This window comes from Mirounga leonina, unplaced genomic scaffold (assembly GCF_011800145.1).
Source record: "Mirounga leonina isolate KUSES-001 unplaced genomic scaffold, KU_Mleo_1.0 Mir_152, whole genome shotgun sequence".
NCBI classification, from domain to species: domain Eukaryota; kingdom Metazoa; phylum Chordata; class Mammalia; order Carnivora; family Phocidae; genus Mirounga; species Mirounga leonina.
The window spans coordinates 20,618,566-20,634,043 of NW_023270380.1; the positions used below are offsets into that span (position 1 = coordinate 20,618,566).

A 15,478-nucleotide genomic window follows, 5' to 3' on the forward strand; every position below is an offset into this window, starting at 1 on the left:
ACTCTTGAGTCAGTGTTCTTCACCCCTTCTGCATGGCACCGAAGGCCCCTAGAACACTTCATTCACATTCACAGCTCCTTATACATGCTCCAGGTTCTGACAACTTCAGAGCACCCGAGTATAAATACTAAGTGACTTTTCAGGGACATGTCAGAGGTATTAAGCATCAGCCCTTTGGATGCACTCTGGGGACCCCTTTCACATCCCTTAGAGTTCTGAGGAGACGTACGGACACAAATCCATCTTTCTAGTAAAAACAAAAACGGCACAACAACAACAAGTTTGGGGTTTTGAAGTAAACGTCTTTAGGAAAGGAGACTACAGGACAGAGACATAAAGGAGCAAGAGTCCCTGGAGCGTTCTTGCGCACAGTGCACTTTATGTAGTACCGTTTTCAGGCTACGGGGTTATAAAGTTATGACACAGCATTCCTTGGTAAACTGTGCCGTGGAGGGTTAACACTTAGAACCAAGAGGCCAACTCTTCACAATAGCACTGAAGGTACATACAGCTCTCAGGAGACACACAAGCTGTGGCTAGGCACATTGAGAAGGTTGCAATCTGTTACTTAATTCACTTTTTTTTAAAAGAATTTACTTATGAGAGAGAGCGCGCGCGCGCAGGGGCAGAGGGAGAAGCAGACTCTGTGCTGAGCGCAGAGCCCAACGTGGGGCTCGATTCCACAACCCTGAGATCATGGCCTGAGCTAAAACCAAGAGTTGGGCTCAACCGACTACGCCTCCCAGGGGTCCCATGTTGCTGGATTCACTTCTGAATGGGAAATGATTCTGGTTTGTACACGAACATTGTGATTTCTATATGCAGAGAAGCACGCGCCTGAGACAGCTGACACTTTTGGAGCTGTGGACGGGGATATGCTGCAGGCGCCCACAGCCAGTGGAGAGGATGACGGAGAGAACCCGGGGTGTGGTGAAAGTGGAAAGACAGGGCTTACTGTACCTCCAATGAAGGCATCAGAATTTCAACAATGGACTCCAAATCAGTCAGCTCAACAGTGTCCCTGCTCATACGAAGTCTTCATGAAATCGGTGTACAAAACACCACAGATCAGACGTTCCTATGCTTAAAATTCAGGGCTTGCAAAGGCCCTTTCACCCGCAAACTACATAAGGGAAACTGTGTGAGTTCCAGTGTCTACGCTGTAGAACAAAACAGTAAAATATTACACCTCTGTTGAGCTCTTGACGGGAGGAGTAAGCCACCATGCAGAGGTGGGCCGGGGGACACGCAACAGCCATTTGAAACAAACGGAGGAGACACATGATCACATCTTCCCTCTGTGTTACTCAGTATTTTCAACTTAGGAAATCTGGAAGGAACAGTGACGAGCTGTGTAAACTTTGGGGAGTGAAGTCCTGGGCTTTTCACATTCAGAAGAACTTACTGTAGAGCCGACAGATTATTTCATAGTGTCATCTAAGCGTCACAAACAAGCAACATGTATATACTGCAAGTTTATTTCAATCACACAAACGAAGTTAGCGGTAGGAAATGTAAATGAAACAGTACGGTAAAAATAGCAGAGAACCGAAAAATCTAAAAAGGAAGCACACCTAAAGCATGAGAATCCAACATTCATTAGTGTTTCATCTTCAGTTCGGATTGACACGTGATGCTTGCAAATTGTGAACAAACTGTGAAATCACGACGACTACTCTGTGGAGAGATTTCAGCACCGGCGTTAAGATGTGTACATTCAGTTGGTTTGCAATGGACTGCTCGCCATTTACAGAGCGTATAGGACAGATTTGTCACAGGTCAGATCACAGTGTTGAGGAAAGAAGTGCCTTCCTGTCATCAGAAAGGACCCCCTGAACTGCACTCGGCTTCGGACACCCAGTGAGCACAGAGCATGAACACCGTCGGCATGACGGGCTCCAAGGAACATCACCCACTAAGGAAAGTCACCTAAGCTTCTGCTTCCCATTTTAGTTACTGAAATCTCTTAACGACGACAAAACTGTCCCATAGGACAGTAAATGTGTACAGTGATTGGGAAGAACACATTTAGCGATCCGGACGAACGCACACTGATGGAACGCACTGTGACCCAGCACTGGCCCTGTCCCGTTACACAGACCTCCTGGGAGAATCGGGCCAAGGCACGAGACACCGAGTGCCTACGCCAGCTCCGCACTAAGATCCAGCGTGTTGCTGTAAGTCTTTTCTCTGACTTTGGACCACTTGTACCCAGTGTTCTATCCTACTAGAGACTAACTTCACCAACAAAATCAAGTGATTTCTCACCAGATTTATAGGGGACGTGAGCGTTTATACCATCCAAGTGTTTGCATAATCAAAAGGACAATAATAAAGATCAAAGTGCCTCCAATTTCTTTTAGAAGACAGGACTTTAGAGGCTTGCTGCAGCTTGAATGCCTTTCCTACTACTGCCTGACGATGAATGGTGGATACAAAACTGTAGATGTGAATTATCATAGCTCATCCATCACAGATTAATCTAAAACTGAAGTCTCTACAGAAACAGGAACTATTTTAACAAGGAAAACAATTCCCTCACTCAAACCTTTTTTGAATGGTAAACTATGCTACTGACAAGCTGTATGACCAACTGAGATTACAAAATCTAGAAAGCAGATGAAAATGGATTATGTCTTCAAAATTTTAGTAAAACTTCAGATAATCAAAGATTTCAAAGCAAATATGGCACATAACTGAAGAATAAATCAAGATGGAGAGTCTGGAGAATTTGTGATTTCCTAAATTAAAAAAAAAATCTATCATTGCAACATATAGAATTTCTCCATTTTAATCTCTGCGAGTTTCCAGGAGAAGGGCGTGGGTTACATGGGCACGCACAGGCGTGCACACCCGCATGGGGGTGAGCAGACCACCTAGGTCCTTCTTCCCACCACGTGAATCTTGCTCGGTCACAACAAGAGAACCATGCAGAGCCCCTCGCTGGTCCCCTCAGCCACATGGTATCTGTGACCTTGGTTGCTGTGGACATGGCTACTCCATGTGTTTCCATGTAACAAAATTCAAAAGCAGCTTCATGGTCAGGAACATGTACCTGAACACCTGTCCAACTGCAGGGCACCTAGGTAGTAAATAACTGCCAAATTCAGGGATCGAATTTTCGAGTTCCACAGTACAATGTAATCCATGTGAAGCTCAGAATCATGTTTCAGACCACTGAAATTACTCAAGTTAAAATACGAACAGCTGAAGACATGACGTAAAAGATTGAGTACTTGGTTCTGCTAACATATTTACCAATTAAAGTCACAAAACAGTCCTCATTAGTATTCATGCAAGTCGTTGAGAAAACAAAGACAGTGCAGAAATTAACTTTAAAAAAAAAATGATTCCTTCCTTTCCTCCCACCCACCCCAGACTCTACAAAAGGTTTTCCCTGGGACCAGGCCTGAAAAGGCCGCTACGTATTAGTGGGACATGCATTACTGTCTGCAATTAAAAAAGCTAATTTTGTGGTGGTTGTAATTACATTATAAAAATGTCCACATGCATAAATCTAAAAAAGGCTGAAAACCTACAGTAAGTCTACAATATATTGTTTTACATTTGACCACTGGTGTGTATTATGTAGGAGTCAGAGATTTGGTAAAGCATTTTAACAATTTAGGAAGGCATCTAAATCTTTAAATTCTGGACGATTTTTATGTTTTAATCTACAAAATTGCATGAAGGCTAACTCGAGAGACTTCCTATCATTCTAAAATTCCTCAAGCCAGACAAATCATTTTTAGGACACTTTCTTATAAATATCACCCTTGGAAAACACATACAATTCCATTTGTTGCACATTTTAGGATATTAACCTACACAGGGCTGATCTCCATTCCTCACGGAATATCAAATGTGATAGGAAGACAAACCTGAGAGAAACATTTACAATATAATAGTGTAACTTGCTCAATTCTTTGTCAGCACTCTCTGAAAACAAACTTAAGCCTTTCTCCCCTTTATTTTAGCAATGGATTGTGAAAAACGTGCTATTTTGTCTTGACATGAAAATATTTCAATGCACGGCGATCTTGCCTGATGGGTTTAGTACTTTCTGCATAACTATGAAACAGGAATTCGCATCCGACTCTTCCATCCTATTGAAAAGGTCAGAAAAAAGCAGCAAACTGGGAGGGAAATAGCTTATCGCCAGAGCAATAGCGTCTGAAGGCTCGCGAGGATGTTGGTTTTCCTCCTTCTGACTGTTTGTCTCCACTGTCTTCGTCACAGCTCACAAATGTAGGGGTTTGTTGTTGTTAACAGCTGTTGTTCGCAGGGGTCTTTCTCCTTTCTCCAGACTAAAGTCCTATTCCTCCTCGGCTCGTCTCTCTATGCAGAATTGGACTTGCTCAGTTCTTGCCTGATCGCTGGGCACGAAAAGGAAACGTATTTCAAGTCAATACGACGATGAGGTAAAATCAATGAGTGATTCACTCCTAAGAAATCTCAGTGGCTGTCTTCAAACTCCCAGTAATAAGGAAACGAACGGACCCTGTATCTTACACTGCACAGACCTGTGTTTTCTTGACACAAAGACGGTACTGATTTATGTATGTGCAGGCGCACACACACACACACACTTTCTCATTTGCTCTCTCCCTTTTGTGTGCAAAATGACAACACGGACTCTGTGGGCTCAGGGTCTGCAGAGAAGGCAGCGAGGTGGGACGCGAGGCCAGAGACGGGCCCATCCGCCTGGACTTCCATCTGACGCTACTCAAGCCCTGACATAGGGACCTCGTTCATTCCTATTTTCACAAATAACTTCCACCGTAAGAAGGAGAGGGCTCCTCCCTGACATCCTAATAAGCCAAGTGAAGGGCAGGATACTATGCAAAAGTAATTGTTTTATGCCCTCAAGTAATAAACTGGTTCTTTCTTTATGTGCATTTCCTTAAAAAAGGATATTCTCAAACATTACAGGGACAGCAAATCTGTTCATATACTCACCATCAATGAGCTCTTCTTTTAGCTTTGTTAGTTCTTTTCTCATTTCATCTAAAATGTCCTAAAATATGAGAGAAACACATCAGGAATACAGAAAAAAAAAAATCACCACTACATATATTCTTGGTCATACAGAATTTTAGGAATATACGAAGTTTGAGGAATGGTCTGTGTTGCCGGAGTCCCTCCCAGACAAGGCTGTCTTAGAGCAGGCCGGCAATGATTCTGTTTTAACAGTCTTCCCAGCCTTTGCTTATTGTAGCCTAGCAAAACATGAAACATTAGAATGCTCTGCCATCCAGTGAAAGGTAGGATTCAGGTAATTTCTAGAACAGGAATAGCTCTGCCCTCAACCTCGTCTTCTCGGAGCAGTCTGAAAGATGGCCCGTAATGAAATTTCAAGGAACAGGAGAAGTAAACTAGACGAGCAGATCCTGGCCAATCTGTGATCTGGTTTGAAGTATGGGATTCCTTAGGAATAACACCACAGCTGCCAAACCATGCTTCTAGGAACCTGAGACTCCCCTGGAGCGGCCTTACGGGCTGCCCTAACGGGTAGGACGAGGGTGGCTGGGCCCCTGCTGGACCTACACGGTCCGAACCGATAAACAGAAGACACAGCCACATGGAGCCACCAAGCACCCGAGACGTAGCCAGTGTGAAATGAGATGCGTTGCCGGGGAAAACACACACCAGATTTCAAGGACTTAGTGTGAAAAAAACAACGTGTAATAATGAGTAATTTTAAAATAGTGATTACATATTGAAATATTATTTTAGTTATATTAAGTTAAATAAAATATATTAAAATGAATTTCACCTATTTCTCTTCATTTAATATGGCTACTAGAAATGTTACAGTACTTGTGTGATCCCTATTTGTATTGATTTAATAGTTCTAGATGCTCCTTCCTCCATGAAAACCACTCCACCTTCAAATATTTTGCAAAATCTGTATTTATAAGTTCACTTTGAAATAATGGACAACCACCCTACCCCCACCCAAACTTAAAAAAAAATCACTAAGAACAGGGGCTCCTGGGCGGCTCAGTCAGTTGAGCGTCTGACTCTTGATTTCGGCTCGGGTCATGGTCTCAGCCTTGTGAGATCGAGCCCTGCGTCCAGCTCCAGGCTGGGAATGGAGCCTGCTTGGGACTCTCTCTCTCCCTCTCCCTCTGCCCCTCCCCTCCCCAAATTACCAAGAACAATGTCACATGCCAGCTAAAAGGGCTTTGACAAGGTGACACAATTTGAAGAATAACACCTCCCCTTTGGATGGATTACTTTCCAATATGTGACCTTCTTTATTATTGCACACCTTGGGTAAAATTAAATCGCTCTATTTAAGGTTCATTTTCTTAAAAAGCTTTTCATGTTTAAAATAAGGTTGAAACTATCAATTACTATAACTCCTCCACTTTACCAATGACAAAACAAGCACAGAAATTTTTAGTACAAACTATCAGATATCCTTATTCAAATTATTATTAAAAGCAGCCCTAACAGGAAACCTTTCCTCTCTTCTCCACTACACTTCAGATAGCCAAGAATTTACCACGTTTTCAAGTGTGTGCAAGCGTCTACTTTAACGTGTTTTTCAAGAAAAGAAAGCCATGTTTAATATACAGGAAAATTAGGGCTTGATTATCAATGACCTCAAGCTTCCTTTTCAAACTATATAACTCAATTTAACTTCTCAAATAGCTTTGCAGTATAAAAATTAGATTTATCTGAAATTATTGTTAGTATTTCTCCCTTTAATTCATATTTGACTTTAATTTTGAACTCCTATGACTGCAACATTCTTGGTCCCTTTTTGAGCTCCCAGACATTTGACAAAGGAGTGACAGCACAGAGAACACAGGCTTTGAGCAAAGATCTCAGGGCTCTGATCCTGACTCAGCTACTGACCGAGCTGTGGGGCTGAGCCACGGAATGAACGCCTCGGAACCTCGGACGTGCAGTCTGGGTATAAGCACTGCCTGCCTGGCCTCCCACGAGGGCGAGAAGACAGCACCGTGCTAGGAGCCCAGCCAGCCCCTGGCCTGCACATCCACCAGCAGGTCAGTACGAGGCTGCGACAGGGAGTGGTGTGGGTCACTATTCTCAGAGGTCCCCAGGGTGCGGGGCCGGAAGCCCAAGGCAACCCTGCTCGCTGCAGCAAACCTGGGTTCAGGTCTGTGAAACTGACCACTGTCTTACTAATAAGGTGTGTACACTGGCCCTCCCTTTAAGTTTTTTTTAACACTACCAATTTTTTTAAAAATTATTTTACCTCTTCTGGGAATAAAATATTTTAAAGGCCCACACATCTTCTCACCTATCACTCCTTCCCCTTTCTTGTTTGAGTACCTATGTGTATAATGCAGAGGTATCCAAAATATGGACAAGATCCTTTTTTCATCATTCAGTATTCAATACTCTCATTTTTGATTCCTTAATGACCACGGGGCCCTCCCCAACACTACAGATTTATATACTTCTGCAATATTTTCTTAGCATACATTCTTGGAAGTGAAATTGCTGGGTTCAAAGGTAAGATATTTATTTTTAAGGCTCGTCATCTCTTTTCCCAACTGCTTCTAGGAAATGAAAGTATACGAGAGTGCCCATTTCCCTCACGTTCTTGCCAAAACCAGATTCACTGGGTCCATTTTTGCCGTCAGCGGAAAGTGCAACCCCATTTTCCTTTTACAATTATACACCATGCACTGACATTTAAAGTTTATATTACACCATGAAGTCACCTGCCCCACTCTCCACCACCGCTGGAACTTTACGTGAACGCACTGACCCAAAAAAATGAAGATTTGAAAAAGCAATACAGTAGTCATATCACTGTTTCATTTGCATAGAAAGACCTAAACACTCTATTCTTTTCCAGTACATTCACCACCCATCAAATGCCAGCACACCAGACATTTTTCCAGAGACACCAGTGCATGCGGAGGGAAAGCGCCTACCTGCTTCAGCCTGTCGTAGTCTAGCCCCTCCGTCTGGACGCCATTGGCACTGGGCTGTGATGAAGGTGCAGATTTTGGTCTGTACAAATGGAATTTCCAGGACAGGTAAACAACACTTGGGATGTTTAAGAGTTTACAAAAAATTGCAAATTTACCAACCCAACACCATGTTTCAGTACTTAAAACACAGATGTTAAAAAGTTAATTGTCAAAGTTGCAGGACTGATTAGAACAGAAAACAAAGTATTTTTCACTTTGCTCAATGTTTCCAGTTACTTGTAAACAAATCAGACAACGGTGACGGGATGAAGACACTTCTTCAGTAAAGGGCAGAGGAGCGCGTTCTCTGGGAAACGGGATCGTGTGCAGCACGCTGACGGGGACGGACACGCCAGACCAGCTGCGACACTGAGGCCCGAGGAGTGCAATCTCGTTCTTCTGAAAGAGTGCAGAGCCTACTAAACATCTGGCAGACCAACCACTAAGATACATCAGTTTACAAATTCGATGCCTTGGTTTATGGGATAAAACCATCTGAGTAATAAGCATGATTCATTCTATGTGTTTCATGCCATTTCAAGCATCCAAATAAATAAGAATGCTGGGGAAATAATTAAAAGTATATTCATATCCAGTTGGCTATGTGGCTGTTTCCAGACAAGTTTTTATGGAGATGCCATCTGAATGACGTGTTTACAACTAATTTTGTTAAAAAAAGATAATAATAATAGGGCGCCTGGGTGGCTCAGTTAGTTAAGCATCTGACTCTTGGTTTCAGCTGGGGTTGTGATCTCAGGGTCGCAGGATTGAGCCCCACGTGGCGTTCCACACTCAGTGGGGCATCTGCTTGGGATTCTCTCTCTCCCTTTCCTTCTGCCCCTCCCCCACGTGCATGCACGCTCGCTCTCTCCAATAAATAAATCTTTAAAAAAAAAAAAAGGAAATGCCACATAGAAGCAGTTTGCCAATTATTACTACACATTCAGAAGTTTAGCTTCTATTAAAAATTCTACACGAAGAAGTAAGTCTTAGAAATTAGGTATATTTTAAGCAAAAGTTTCAATATCAAATAAACCAGTCATGGCTCCTCTCCAATTCCGGCAAGTAGAGGAAATCCCAGGGGAAAATCTAGAGTCTTAACTCCTCTATGTTCTGGTTCAGTATGGTAAGTGGCTATGCTTTGAGGACCACAACCCAGTGTAGATGAAAACTATCAGCTGAGTCACATGTCTTCAGGTTTGCAGAGGACCAACATCACAAATCTGAATCAAAACTCAGTACGCACCGTAACTTTTCCAAGTTATGATTTTGTAACTCTTACAAGGCATATTATACTCCAAACCCACAGGCATTGTTTGTGAAAATGAAATACTGAGCTAATCTCCTTTCATATCAAACATATGGCTGCTTAACAAGTTGTCATGTAAAGCAAGTCAACCAGTTTTATTTTATGAGATCTCTGCTGCCCTGCTTGGATGAACCAGGGAAAACAACTTTCAGAAAATTTCACTCAGTAAGCCCTGAGAGCTAGGCATAGGGGGGCGGTGGAAGAGACTTACTTATAGGACACATTTCCTTTCCTCTAGAGAGGATACACCTTCTCCCTTTGCTGAGGGGCCAGCAGCAACCCCCGGTCACAGAGGAGGTAGAGAGAGCCACAGCAGACACGGCAGGTGTCCTGGGCACAGGCCGATCTGGGGAACACCCTTGACGGTCCACACACTGTGTTTTATTTACCCACGCTCTCTGTTCCTGCTCGCCAGACTGACACTCCTAATTTCTCTGCTTTTCTTTCACTTTTCACATTTAAGTGGTACAACCAGTGAATGCTTTTCTCCCAGGTTATATAATGAATATCCCCAACATTCACATGAGCAACTGTAGTCTGCTAATTAACCGGCAGTATGTTATGAATATATCCATACTTATTAAATACAACACATTATTGTTACATAATAAACTATAGAGGAAACATGCAATTAAGAAATTTTAATTCATGCTAACATGCAATCCACCACCACCACCACCACCACCACCACCATGATAATTAACTAAAGGGGGGAACTTTTCATACTGAAGGAAAGAAGTAATCACCACTTTTTTAAAAAAGGTTTATCAACATTATCTATCAAGGGGCCCTACGTGGGAAAGCAGCAAGAGAACTGAGAAGATTAACAACAGAAAATCTCATTAAATGCTATCTTCCTGTGTACTAGCAAACTTTCCAAGTAAGTCTTTTGGTGACAATGATTAAACCACCTTGAAAAAAGCAGGAAAAATTATTTCATGCGTGTAATACAAACATTTTATGCAGATTTAACTGGCTGACAAACTTATCAAATATTTTAATCATCAATGGCATTAAAGTAATTTGGCCAAATACAGTCTGCACAACCCCTGACTCACTGCCACAGACACCCCTCCATATACTATTTAAGTCATGCTCCCAGGAGACTTGATGTGTATATTTAAAAATAGGTGCATATGATAACATGGGCAAACCTCGGTGATTTGTAATCTATGGGTTTTCACCATAATTGATAACAAAGTATGAGGCCTTCCCAGAAGTTTCTGTGTTACCTCTAAACAGCTGCCTATCAAATAACTACCACAATATTTAAAGCCCCTGTTCCTCCAAATCAGTTCTAAATATAAGCTTAAACACTTGAGGATTTTTATAAAAAATTGTCAATTTCTTTAATTAAGAAGGAAATAAATGGTTCTTAATTTTCTTAATTAAAAAATGGTGTAACAGGACTCATCCTGGAAAACCACGTGCCCAGGACGGGAGACAGATTGGTAAAGGCACGCAATCTGCTGCAACAAACGGACGAGACACAGATGTTCATCCAGGAATCCACTTTTCACAAGTGTGGCTGTAATGTAGTCCCGTGTTCCACTGACACAGAGTACAAATCTTCTTCTCTACCTTTTAAAGGCTTTGTCTCAAGCTTCTAAGGAGAAAAGCCTTCAGAAGAAAATGCAAGAGCTGCCAAGTGGCTGGAGAAGACACAGGGGGCCTCAGACCCCACTCTGGCCTTGCTGGTGTGTCCACCACTCATAGGTACCCTGATCCGACTAGAAAATGAAGGCAGGGGAATGAACCCTACTAACTTTTCTACTTAAAATCTCTTAGTGTTTTTTAAAAATTGCTCTAAATAAAGCTAATATGAAAGATTCGATCTTCCTCAAGCATCTCCCCTTGTGGTGATTACCAGTCCAGGTAGAAAAAGCTCAGCCCTATCCTCAACATGTTATTTCGAAGTCTCAAACCACAAAGTCACATCAGGATGATACCTGTGTAATGAATCATAGGACCTGTTGTCAAAAACAATCTGATTTTTCCTTGGAGAATCCCGTCTATGAAGGGGAAAAACCATTTAAAGGGAAATACAATAGAGCTTTTAAAAAACAATTCGCACTATGTTTCTGTTTTATAGACTTGTAGTCACAGCAAAACAATGAAAGGAGTCCATTAACCTTAAAACAGTAGTTTTTTCCCCAATACAAAAGAAGGTACTTGGACACTAATTCTGGTTATTTAAGATACTCATTTGACAATTACAGAGAACAAAAAGGAAATCGTGGCGCAATGACCACTTTTAGAGATTGCAGACATAGTAAAAGCTGCTACACAAAGTATCAATAAGTATCAAAAATCACTGTAGTTTGAAGTACAAAATTAACTCTTCTCAGAAAAAAAGCATGGAAACTCTTTTTCTACCTTGAATATCAGACCTCACAAATTTTCACATGTTCTCTTGAATATGAGAACTCACAAATTTTCCAATGGGACATTCCAGTCATAGCTTCAAGTAATTTTAATGACATTTTTGCTTTTACCCTACTATCTGGCATCTTTGCTTAATAAATAGAGCACAATGCAGTACACCTCATGTGTATGACAGGGTATTGATCCATCCTATCACTAACATAACCTCGACATGGACATTCCTAAGAGAAAGGGGTACTTTCACCACCACAAAAGGATGAGGTGCACTTCAATAAAAACAAAACATCAAGTGGCCGTATTAATACACTGGCTCTCAGCAGGAACAGGGGAGAAAACTTGGGATGAAAAGCCATCCAGTTTAGTCCTTCCAACATACTTTTTAAAGTCTTTCATGGCTTAAAACTGCTTGCGGTGAAATTTTAAGACACGTATCACTGGCTGGATCAAATCAAAAGGTAGGAGTGGTCAGGAAGCGATGGCGTTTCCAAATTTCCATTTCAGGAAAGGAGAAGAAAACCACCTACCAGAGCAGGACACCATAACGATACACCACTAGATAATAAGAACCAGTATCTGGTTAATCTACAGAAGAGTCTTTTTTAAATGGTGATTTTCAGAACACTTATTAAACTTCCTTTAGAAGTGTGAAAAATCTTTCAAAGAATATTTTTTAAATGAACCCAAACATGTCAAGGAACTTTTATTCCATTTGGAGAAGCCATTTCATGTCCCTCGATGGACTTAGGGTTCACTTCAGGCTCACTATGGAACCCATATCAATAAGGTAGGGATGAAGAGTAGACACAAAGAGAAAAATTCTTCCCGTCCCATTTATGTCTTCAAAGATACATGGGGCATCACTGTTCTGTTCTCTGATACGTACTTGATAAATCAGGCTTCAAAATGTGCTCGTGGAGAAAATCTATAAAAACTACCAGAGACGCATTGGAAGGCCACATCAATCAGGTATCTGATAAACACAAATGTGCAATTTTTCTATTCTATTGAAAACATGTCCACCAAAAGCAATTCCTGCATTTTCTCCTAAAATCAAATACATTCATCTTATAGTCACTGAGAAACTAAAAGCTTCTATACAGTCGAAAAGGCATTGAGGAATTTAAATAACTGTGTCATCACCGAATCTTTCCTACAGGAACAAAGAACCACATAAAAACAAATCCAAATTTAGATTTAGGCTAACACTGAACAGATTTGTGGCAATGTGAGGTCTGTCCTTGTATTTTTCTATTAGAGTCAAGTTTGCTTTTTAAGAGGTAAAAATAAAGCAAACAACTCTGAGAGAAAAGGCCAAAAACTTTTTAGTCTCTAAACACATATTTTTTTTCTGGAAAAAAATTTAAGTCCTTTAAACTGTCTCATAAATCCAGAAAAAGTTTCATCTACGTGCAAGACCTGAGATACAAATTTGGTATGACAATAAAATATGCCTAGCTAAGAAATGCTGAATTTGCTAAGATCATGCCTCACGCCCACTGGGAGAAATTCACTAGTCTTGTTTCTGGGCACTATCTTTTCTAAGTTGATTATAACTAGAAGTTCCAACTGAGACAGAAATCAATCTTTCTACTTCACAAATTCAAAACTTCAGGTTTTATTTTGCTCTCTCTTAAACACTGCAGGCATTTCTCTCCAGCTGCTTTTCAATTTAAAATATAGAAGTTTCTTTTAAAAATGACATTTACAAAATGAAGGATGTCACTGAGACTACTGGGGAAATGTGAATATGTTACATAATACCATTGTTCAACATTAAATTTGAGAGCAACAATGGCACTGGGGTTACACAGAAGGATATCCCAGTTCTTACGGAAAATGCTAAAGGATTTGCAAACTGCTCTCCAACCCAGAGGAACATGTGTGGAAGGGAGGCGGGCAGAACTGGTAACTGAGGAATCTGGGTTCCTCCACTATTCTCTCAACTTTTCTGTAGTTTTGAATTTTTCAAAATAAAGAAATTGGGAGGAATAAAAGCTATCTTAAAATTTCAGACAACCTGGCTCACAGTAAGCATCCAATCACTAGAAAAAGTACGATGGTGCTCAGTGGTCTTCAGCAGAAGAATTCCAGATTTCATCTGCTCCTTTGTACTATTTCAAATCTACCACTGGAGTTTGGAGAGGTTAATTTCTTTTTAGATACACATGTAGCATAAAAGTCAGAAAACAAACATACCTGGAGATAACAGGTGACTTGCTGCCGTTCATTGTATTTGTTCTTTCCCAAGGTTTTCTGGTTGGTTCTTTAAAAATAAGGAACATTAAGTTACGAAGTATCCTATGTGCTCCCAGAGTTACTTATTGTAAAACAAATAACGAAATACTAAGTAACATCATATATGTTTATGTAAGTAATACAAATGAAAAATTTTTAATTACAATTCTGAACTTTAAAATCTGTAAGGATTCTAATTTGTACAACTTCAGACATTAAAATGAGAGGACATTAGTAAGCAAGTGTGACGAGCCCCCTGGGAAAGCCACAGGCTGCGAAGTCTCCGACACTGGAAGCCCACACACCAGGAGATGCACAGCCTCTCTAGCAAAGCAGGGCTCCCTAATTAGACATGGAGTTCTCAGCTTGGGGTCTGCATAAGCTTCAGGGAGTGCATGAAATTATGAGCAAATCTGTATAAAAATACGGTCATCCCCAGGGGGGAGGGGGCGGGAGGGGGCGGATTCATAGTTCTTTTCAACTTGTAAACGGTCCTGTGACCCTAACTTACAGTGGAGTTCTACAGTATCAGCATATATGTTAATTTTGGCTTCTGGAAGAAAATAAAGCTATTACAGTAAGTAGTTCATAAACCAGAGAATTTTTAACGAAAGTAACATCAACAAACTGATCTGAGTCCTATTTAGAGGAAAAACAATTCACAAAGTCACAATATTAACCACAATACAGCCATCAAAATATTGAATAATCACCATTCAGTAATGAGAATGTGAGATTTTTTTCTTTTTTGTCAAATGGGTTACAATCACCAAAACAGAATTTTTTTTTTTAGAATTTCTAAACAGTGGAATTCTAGAGGTCGCTGGTAGTCTCCAACTCAAAATGGGTAGGAATTAACATGGACATTTCTCTATAAAAACTTCTCATGGGCCATTCTAGATATTAATTCCTCGAAATTACCAAATTTATTATTCACGTCACTTTATTTCAAATTAGATAAAAAGCTGAACAGGTAGACCCACTCTTCACTTTAGTCAACACACGAAACGGCACCTCACATCCTCGTCACAGACGCTGTGCTGGTCAGATGCCTCCAGGGAGAGGTAGTCTGTCCATATTCTACGGAATACACTCGCAACCTAGAGTCTTCAACATCAGAAACCTCGCTGAGTTCAACACCACTTCCCCAAAGCTGTAAGGAGGTTTCTTTTCTCCTTACATAAGAGAAGCTTTATCTCCCTGATTATCAGTATTACCCCAATGTATGGCTAAAAGGACAGCACTCTCTCTCCATTTGAGAATGCTTTGACATGGACATGAGTGCTAACTACCTGCTCACCTAAACTTCACCTTTAAGAATCCAGGACTAAAAGGACTTCTCTTTCATCTGATCATGTATGTCTCCGTGCTCTAGTGAAGAGCCTCAAATCTTCAAAAGCAGTACACATGGAATGTGTAAAAATTATGATTTTCAAAGAAAGAATCATCAGGAAAAAACCTCTGGGTTTTAATGGATCGCTCCATCTCACAAAGGCAGAGGAAAAGCAAGTCATTGCTTTCAAGCGTGAATGAAAACTTTAACGCTTTCATCACCAGGCAGGAACCTGGTCCCAACATGGGTAAATGGGGC

General features: G+C 41.0%; 1 protein-coding gene across 8 annotated transcripts in view; it reads right to left on the minus strand.

Moving 5' to 3' along the window:
- Positions 1–1,457: 1,457 nt before the first annotated feature.
- ENAH (ENAH actin regulator) overlaps positions 1,458–15,478 on the minus strand; it is a 136,279-nt gene continuing 122,258 nt past the window's right edge. For 5 of the 8 annotated variants that reach the window (XM_035008678.1, XM_035008675.1, XM_035008676.1 and 2 more), the window contains 5 exons: positions 13,849–13,915; positions 11,217–11,279; positions 7,920–7,998; positions 4,960–5,017; positions 1,458–4,376 (listed from right to left, as the gene is read on the minus strand). In XM_035008678.1, the coding sequence (XP_034864569.1) occupies positions 4,339–4,376; positions 4,960–5,017; positions 7,920–7,998; positions 11,217–11,279; positions 13,849–13,915 (305 nt within the window). In that variant the 3' untranslated portion in view covers positions 1,458–4,338. The remainder of the gene's footprint in view (positions 4,377–4,959; positions 5,018–7,919; positions 7,999–11,216; positions 11,280–13,848; positions 13,916–15,478) is intronic. The other 3 variants (XM_035008677.1, XM_035008674.1, XM_035008672.1) reach the window with 1 other exon arrangement.